Below are 9,382 nucleotides of genomic sequence, written 5' to 3'. Positions count from 1 at the left end.
TATACAGATAAAGTATAATGTCATAATCGAATAAAATCATAAAATATTATTAAAATAAAGATTTTTTTACATTAGAGTCGATAAACTCGAGCCATAAGTTGCATTGGTGGGCACCTACTCTAATAGAGAGTATTCAAGATAAGATTAACCGCTCCGATACCACTTGATATGATCGGTTAAGGTAGTTTAAATGTTTAGAAGGGGGTTTAAATAAACACTTAGGATTTTTGTTCCTTTTTTAAAATATGAATCAATTCTTTGAGTAACTGATCCTAAAATTTTGTTTGTCGATATAAATCAGTCAACTAATAATAGTGCGGAAATAGATTGAAATATAAATTGAATACTAAGGAATGATATAATGTAAAACTAACAATATAACTAAAATGAACAAAAGGATTTTTATGAAAGTTCGGAGACTTAAAATGCTTATATGTCACCCCTTCTATCACAAGGATAGGTTTTCACTAAAAGAATTTGAAAATATTACAACAAATTGTAATAATCAACTTCAGCTTGTCTTACATAATGTCAAAATGAAACTCCTAGTCTATCAATACTTTTACAATAGTAAACTGAATCGCTTTAACTAGTAGTCTGAATGCTACGAATAAATACAATGAATTTAGAGCTGAGTGTGTGATCTGTAAACTGAGAAAATACTCGAGAAAATGTACCGCAACTGATTGAAGATTGTGGTTTGATTTTTTCGTGTGTTTGACCAACCTTCTTCAACTGATTCGATCATTTATATATAGTTTTCAATCCCAATAGTCGTATTGAATGTATTTAATGACAAATATCCGTTGAATTGTCATCTAGTTACTTTATATGACAACAATACGAGTTACTGTTTTGGTACGACCCGTCAGTGTGTCTGCTGATGCATCAACTGATGACGTGGCTAACTTATTAGAAGTCAACTGATCAGCCGATCAATTCAGCTGGACATTATCTGTTATAAGTGATGTCCTATCAACTATGAATACTTCAGTTTAAAAGGTTTTTCCAGTTCAGTTCAAATGAAGTCTTCAGTTACAATTACTCAATTTGTCTGATCAATTTGATTCTTCAGTTTTCTTACGGATTATTTTGTCAAACTCTGAAACTTATAATATTCCAACAAATAATTAATAAATTTTAGAACTGCAAGAGAAATGACGAACAAAAATATACAGAAAAATAGTTTTGTAGAAGTTTAAAAAGGAGAATTGCCATTTTATCCGTTAACTTTGATCGTTTTGGAATTTGGTCATGTAATTGTCAAATTACTGTCAACATCTTGTATCTTCACATATTTTTCAATTTTAGTCCGATTTCGGACTTAATAATTTCTGCATTAATTGATCCAAGTTTTTCCGTTTATTATTCATTTTTTTATTTTTTGTTATATGGCATTTTGGTTTTGTTTTCAATGTTGATGTGGATAAAAATTGGCACATATACAAAATACTCATTTTTATTGCGCAAGTCATTAATCACCACTGCCTATTCCGGCCAAATTATTATATCCATATGAAGGGAAATAAGATTTCGATTTTAAATGATATATTTTATTTATTTCCCTAATAGAGTTTTCCTTGTTGCTTTGATTGAACAAATATTTAATATGATTTTGCCTTCCTTAGATAATGAGATCTTAATTCAAGAGATATGGTATTAGTGTTTGAGAAAGAGTTTATACCTAATAAAACTCTTACTTTCCTTGTGTTTTAGGTTTCCTTGTGGAGATATGATTCTGCACCTATAAATAAGAGGTAAAGCTCATTGATAAAGGCTGCTTCGATATCGACCATACATACACACACGTAGAAAAGATTTGCAGAGAAAAATTATTCTCGAAGCCGTTGCTGTTTGGAGTGGTGATTCTCGTGTTGTGCTGAATGTTGCTAACATCTATAGACAACATCCGTAACGATGTTGACTTAAGATTGCATCTAATTGATAGTGGTTTCCGGGATCAAGTTTTGCTTTCTTGATTACGTTTATTTTTTGGTTCTGGTTATTTATTTTAGAGAGATTTTATTTTTCTCAACTTGTTGAGAAAATTGATTTTTGGTACAATCACTAGTGATAGGTTTTTGTGTAAACATTGTGGTTTTCTAGTGATTAATTTTTTCCATAAGGCACCGCACAAGTATTTATACTTATGCATATTTAATCTCGTCCATCTATTTATTTAAAGTGAATTTGTGTTGCAAAATATAATGTTCCGGTGCATGTTGTCCCAGATGTTGTAACATCTTGAACAACACCTAATTCTGACAAAACACGAATATATTATTTCACATCCTATCCTGATATTCTCATTATTTTTATATATGTCGGACAAAATAATCCTTACAAGTGGTATCAGACCCTTCTCTTGATATACTAAGTGCTGATTCTGGTTTTTGTTTTTGTTTTACAGAAATAATCAAATGGACACTTCGTTTGCAAGCGCAGCATTTCGACCACCAGTTCTCGATGGCACCAATTACAGCCTATGGAAGGTCAAAATAAGGTACCACATAAAATCTTTAGATGAACGGGCATGGTAGCGTGTCATCAATGGATGGACTCCAGCAGTCATGTTAGATGAAGAGGGTGACAAACGGACAAAACCTGAAACTGACTGGACTGCTGATGAAGTGCAAAATTCTAACCACAACTCAAAGGCATTAAATGCTATATTCACATCGGTTGATATGAACATGTTCTGTTTGATCACAAACTGTACTTCGGTTAAAAGTGCATGTGATATCCTCCAAAGTCACTGTAAAGGGTCTAAGAGTGTGAGACGAACCAGATTGAGGATGATTACTTGCAAATTCGAGATGATGAGGATGGAAGAATCTGAGAACATACTCGAGTACGATCACCGTCTACGGGAAATTGCTAATGAGGCATTCAGTGTTGGAGAAGCCATCTCAAATGAGCGTCTAGTTAGCAAAGTCCTTCGTTCTCTACCCGAAATATTCAACATAAAAAATTGCGCAATAGATGAGGCTAAGTGTGGGGCCCTTAGCTCCTAATCGTTATTACAATGCAATCAGATTAGGATTTAATTAATCACAGCGGAAAACGGGTTTAAAATTTCTTTTACGACGAGCCCAAAACACCTCTTCTAGATTTATAATACTAAAAATAGTTTTTAATCTCAAATCATAAAACATGCCCACACGAAATTATGATTTCGTATACAAACAACTCATATCCTCGGGACATGCCCCGGTATATAGATACATATACATATATACTGGGAATAAGACATAAACATAAAACCTCAGCCCAAGCTGTGGCTCCCTCCAGAAGTACCCTCTCTGGTCTCCTGATATCCTGGAGTACCTGCCATTGTCCACACACAAAGACAAAAACAGCCCCCCTTGGGGGTGAGCAAAGCTCCGTATGGAACAACCAATCATATATACCACAGATATCTAAACAATGATATATGGTATGCAATGCATGTATGTCGTGGAGGTATCAGGTCAAATGCCCATCCACTGAGCACATGTCAGAATCAATCGAATCGCTATCAAATCAAATCAATGCTCGAGCTGGCACACCGGCCGATATGGGAATACACATATGATAGTGTCGACGAAGCGCCATCAATCCCACATCTCATATCCAATCATATGGGGCCACAATTGTCTATGCTTTACGGGTCATATAATACCGGCATAGCGATTGTGTTCACAAACCCCGGAATCCAATCAAATCATATCAGGGTATCCAAGGATCATAGCTCAACGTGCATGTCATGTATCGATGTATGCATAAAATGATGTGTGTTAACAAAACATTTATTTTTGTACATCGATACTCAAATCTCAATGTCATGTATGCCACATCAAATCATCAAATAGGCACATAGACACGTATTCCAATCCAATCCAATCCATCCAATCATATATCATATAATACAGATACCTGTCGTATGTTATCCGGTCGCAACATACCTCAATTCTTCGTTCCAAATGATGTAGCTTGAAAATATCAGTATAATACTTTATCTACATCAATAACATAATCATTCCAATCGATAATATATCCTAAAATCATTAATATGAGTTTCAAATATCATTTGAAACTTCAAAAATTCATATCAAATTCAAATCATAACATAATTCAATTCCGACTTCGAATATGAGTTTCTTGTCGGTTATTTTACTACATATCAGAAATTCAACTTCAAATACATGCTAATCCAGCACTATAATATTTAGAGCTGCTGGAACTAGAAGAAAATTACCTCAGTCAGAAGCCCTCGACGCGACGATCACAAATATATAATTTGTTTCGCGTTTAGACAGTGTTTAAAAGTCGATTTAGAAGAAAGAAATCGAATTCCCTCGTAATCTCTCGAACTCTCGGTAGGTGAAATGAAGAAAGAAAGAGAAGAAATCTCATTCTTATCCTCATCTCACTCGTGCTCGGGCGGTAGAATTCTCGCGCCCGAGCGCGAGAAGTTCTGCCACCGAGTTTTAATTGTACCGCGCTCGGGCAGTCATAAATTACCGCTAGGGCGCGGCATGTTCTGTCCGAGAACACCCCTTAGTCCTCATTGGCGCTCGGGCGGTCATTTCCTACCGCCCGGGCACGAAGTGTTCTGCCCGAATACACAAATCCATATACCCTGGTGCTCGGGCGGTAATTTTCTACCGCTCGGGCGCCACATGTTCTGTACAAATTATTGGTTTTGTACTAAGTTGGCATCCGGCCTCTCCACTCGAGCTCTTACAACGTCAATTCATATTCAATACTCATTTCTCAATTCATTGTCACGATATGCATCAAATACGTAATCACATGACAATTTCATTAATTATCGATAATCACATAAGATTTACGATAACACGGTACACGGTCCTTACATTTCTCCCCCTCTTAAAAGATTTCGTCCTCGAAATCTTAAACATCTCTATATACATAACATTGGTAAACATACATATGTCACCAGTTATAGTACATATCAAAACTAAAATCAGAATAAGGATCAGAATACATCGAATACAATGGAACAGATGGATTAGGATCAAATAAATGCGGATACGAAACTCGCATCTTGCTCTCCAATTCCCATGTCGATTCTTCAACACCATGTCGAGTCCATTGCACTCGTACCAAAGGAATCGATTTATTTCTCAATATCTTTTCCTTTCGATCCATAATGCGAACAGGTTGTTCGACATAGGAAAGAGAAGGATCAAGTTCAACCTCGTCAGGTGCAAGCACATGTGATGGATCCGGTTCATATTTCTCAACATAGAAACATGAAACACATCGTGAATGGAAGATAGAGCTGGTGGCAATGCCAATCGATACGCAAGATCACCAACTCGATCAAGAATCTCGTATGGACCAACATATCGAGGAGATAACTTCCCTCGCATGCCAAATCGAACAGTGCCTCTAAAGGGAGATATTTTCAAGAACACTCTGTCACCTTTCTGGAATTCCAAGGGTCGTCTTCCTTTATTCGCATAACTCGTTTGACGATCCTGAGCAGCTTTCATCCGCTGCCGATTTAACTGAACCTTATCATTCATTTCCTGTATCATTTCAGGTCCAGTCAATTGTCTCTCACCAATCTCATCCCAGAATAACGGTGATCTACATTGTCTCCCATATAGAGCTTCAAACGGTGCCATACCGATACTCGTCTGAAAGCTATTATTATAAGAAAATTCAACCAATGGTAAGGCATCTTGCCATCCCATTCTGAAATCCATCACAACAGCACGCAACATATCCTCTAAAGTCTGAATCGTACGCTCAGTTTGGCCATCAGTTTGAGGATGATAAATGGTACTCATAGCCAAACGTGTACCCATCGCTTCTTGGAAACTACCCCAGAATTTAGAAGAAAACTTGGGATCACGATCAGATACAATTGAGACTGGCACACCGTGCAGTCTCACACCATTCTCGATGTATAAACGGGCCATTCTCTTATAAGGATAAGTCCGCTCATACGGAATAAAATGGCAGATTTCGAAAGCCGATCAATAATCACCCAAATAGCATCACAGCCCTTGGGCGAACGAGGTAAATGAGTCACAAATTCCATAGCAATATGTTCCCAATTCCATTTCGGGATTTCAAGACTATGGAGCAATCCTCCCAGTTTCATTCTCTCGGCTTTCACTTGCTGGCAGACAAGACATTTAGAAATAAACTCAGCAATGTCCTTCTTCATACGTCTCCACCAGAATTGAGGTCTCAATGTCAAATACATCTTTCGGCCTCCAGGGTGAATACTGTATTTGCTACAACGTACTTCTCGAAGAAGGGCAGATTTCAAATCAGAATCATCAGGAACTATCAGCCGACCATTAAGTCGTAAAGAACCATCAGAAGAAATCTGGAATCCAGACTGATGTCCAGCAGATACAAGTTCTTTCGACTTTTGGATTTGAGCATCGCTTCGTTGAGCCTTTCGTATTTTCGATATCAAATTCGGCTCAATTTGCAATGCTGAGATAGTGACAGAATTCCAATTCGAGTGAAAAGTCCAACCAGAAGTACATATATCCTCGTGTACTTTGGCGACATTGACAGAAGCTAAAACAGAATCATAAACTTTACGGCTCAGGGCATCCGCAGTAACATTCACCGATCCAGGGTGATATTGAATCTCACAATCAAAATACTTCAGGAGATCCATCCACCTGCGTTGCCTCATATTCAAATCAGATTGAGAAAAGAGATATTTCAGACTTTTATGGTCCGAATAGATAACAAATTTTTCTCCGTACAAATAATGGCGCCAAATTTTCAAAGCAAACACAATGGCGGCCAATTCGAGATCATGAACAGGATAACGTGTTTCATGAGATTTCAATTGACGAGACGCATAAGCAACCACTTTGCCATGTTGCATCAGAACACAGCCCAAACCTTTACCAGACGCATCTGTACACACCACAAATCCTCCGGTACCTGAGGGAATAGTAAGTACAGGTGTTGTGGTCAATCTCGTCTTCAATTCAAGAAAACTAGCTTCACATTCATCTGACCAAATGAATCGCTGATTCTTCTGTGTCAGTTGAGTAATAGGTTTAGCTATCTTCGAAAATCCTTCAATAAAACGACGATAATAACCAGCTAAACCCATGAAGCTACGAATCTCAGGAACATTCGTAGGTCTTGGCCAATTCAATACCGCTTCGACCTTCGAAGGATCAACATATATGCCATGTCTCGAAATGACGTGGCCCAAAAATACCACTTTGTCCATCCAGAATTCACATTTGGACAATTTGGCATACAAATGACTAGTATGAAGAGTTTGAAGTACCAGTCTCAGATGTTCAGCATGCTCCTTTTTCGATTTCGAATACACAAGAATATCATCAATGAAAACAATAACGAATCGGTCTAGATAATCTCGAAAGACACGATTCATTAAGTCCATAAAGATCGCAGGAGCATTCGTAAGACCAAAAGGCATAACCAGAAATTCATAGTGGCCATACCTCGTACGAAAAGCAGTCTTGGGTACATCTTCGTCTCGAACACGTACTTGATGATACCCAGAACGAAGATCAATCTTCGAGTAAACAGTAGTACCCTGAAGCTGATCAAACAAATCATCAATACGCGGAAGTGGGTACTTGTTTTTCACAGTAGCCCGATTCAGTTGCCTATAGTTGATACACATTCGCATCGTACCATCTTTCTTTCGAACAAATAAAACTGGATCTCCCCAAGGCGATACACTCGGTCGAATATATCCCTTATCGAGAAGGTCCTGTAATTGTTCTTTCAATTCTTTCAATTCCAGGTGTGCCATGCGATAAGGAGCTTTAGAAATAGGCGCAGTCCCCGGCAGAAGATCAATACTAAACTCAACTTCTCGTTGAGGAGGAAAATCAGGAATCTCATCGGGAAATACATCCGGGAATTCTTTCGCAACAGGAATCTCAGACAAGGAAGACTCCTACTTCGAAATATCAATAGCGTAGATAAGATAACCCTCATATCTGCTAGTCAACAATTGAGACATTTCCAAGGAAGATACCAATGGAATTTTGGCTTGGGAACCCTTGCCATAAAAATTCCACTTGGGTCCATCAATCGGTCGAAATCGAACCACTCCATGACAACAATCAACAGTAGCTCGATTTGTCGTCAAGATATCCATGCCAACAATACAATCAAAGTCGTGCATAGGGAGGACAATCAAATTCAGAAATACCACATTATCCTCGTATATCAATACACAATTCTGTAAAACTTGCTCAGACAAAATAATATTTCCTGCTTCTGAGTCGCAGGGCAGGCTGCTGAGTTGACACTTAAGGTGGAGGAACATACTGAGGACCTCCTCGCCTTAATCCAGCATCAGCTGCCTTGGCTCATTCAACTACCTCTGCGTAGCTGGTAGGCAATCCAGAAACAACATATGTATACAAAGTAGGATGTAAACCATTTACAAACCTGTTATATTTTGCCCTTGCATTCCTAGCTACGTGAGGTGCATACTTCAGTAAAGTAGAAAACTTCGAAGCATACTCTGCAACAGACATCATTCCCTGCTGCAGATTATTGAATTCATTCTCCTGAGCAGTATAATAAGAAGGAGGGGAATACTGCTCCAAAAACTGGGCCTTGAAGACATCCCATGTGACTTCAGTCCTGGCCTCTTTCAATCCAATCTCAGCGGCTTCCCACCAAGATTTAGCTCGGTCTTTCAGCTGATACAAAGCAAGTTTCAGTCTCCGAGCCTTGGAATACTCAACAATATTAAACAAGTGCTCGATATCCTTCAGCCAGGCCTCAGCTCTTTCAGCACTCTCAGTGCCAAAGAACCTCGGTGGTTTCAGATCCTGGAATCGAGCCATCACAACATCCATGGACAACCCTTCAAATTGCCCAACAATCTTCTCAGTACTGCTACTCGCAGTTTCATTTGTGTGATCCATCTACAAATCAAAAGATGAATATCACAATTTCATATCAATTTCATAATCTCATCGTCTCGTATCATCATCTCATGTCATCAATCTCATCAGATACTTACTCAAATCAAATCACATAAGAGCAAGTAATACAAATAAGTCAAACACATACGCACAATTCATTTGTGCCTATTCAAGTGTACACAAGACTCAATAGAGCATTCCCAGCTATGCTCTGATACCACTCTGTGTGGGGCCCTTAGCTCCTAATCGTTATTACAATGCAATCAGATTAGGATTTAATTAATCACAGCGGAAAACGGGTTTAAAATTTCTTTTACGACGAGCCCAAAACATCTTTTCTAGATTTATAATACTAAAAATAGTATTTAATCTCAAATCATAAAACATGCCCACACGAAATCAAAACCAATCATATACAAACAACTCATATCCTCGGGACATACCCCGGTATATAGATACATATATATATA

The 9,382-nt window shown here is 38.0% G+C and overlaps 1 protein-coding gene across 1 annotated transcript; it reads left to right on the top strand.

Moving 5' to 3' along the window:
• The first annotated feature begins 2,570 nt into the window (after window positions 1-2,570).
• On the top strand, window positions 2,571-3,014 carry LOC140827202 (uncharacterized). The gene has a single exon (XM_073189826.1). It carries the CDS (start codon window positions 2,571-2,573, stop codon window positions 3,012-3,014), a length of 444 nt encoding a protein of 147 aa, XP_073045927.1.
• Window positions 3,015-9,382: the final 6,368 nt, after the last annotated feature.

This window comes from Primulina eburnea, chromosome 3 (genome assembly GCF_022965805.1).
Source record: "Primulina eburnea isolate SZY01 chromosome 3, ASM2296580v1, whole genome shotgun sequence".
Lineage (NCBI taxonomy): Eukaryota > Viridiplantae > Streptophyta > Magnoliopsida > Lamiales > Gesneriaceae > Primulina > Primulina eburnea.
This window is presented reverse-complemented; position numbering and strand designations above follow the sequence as displayed.

What these genes read in the sequence shown, in the direction of transcription:
- LOC140827202 (XM_073189826.1), top strand. Translation starts at nt 2,571, where the DNA reads ATGTTAGATGAAGAGGGTGACAAACGGACAAAACCTGAAACTGACTGG.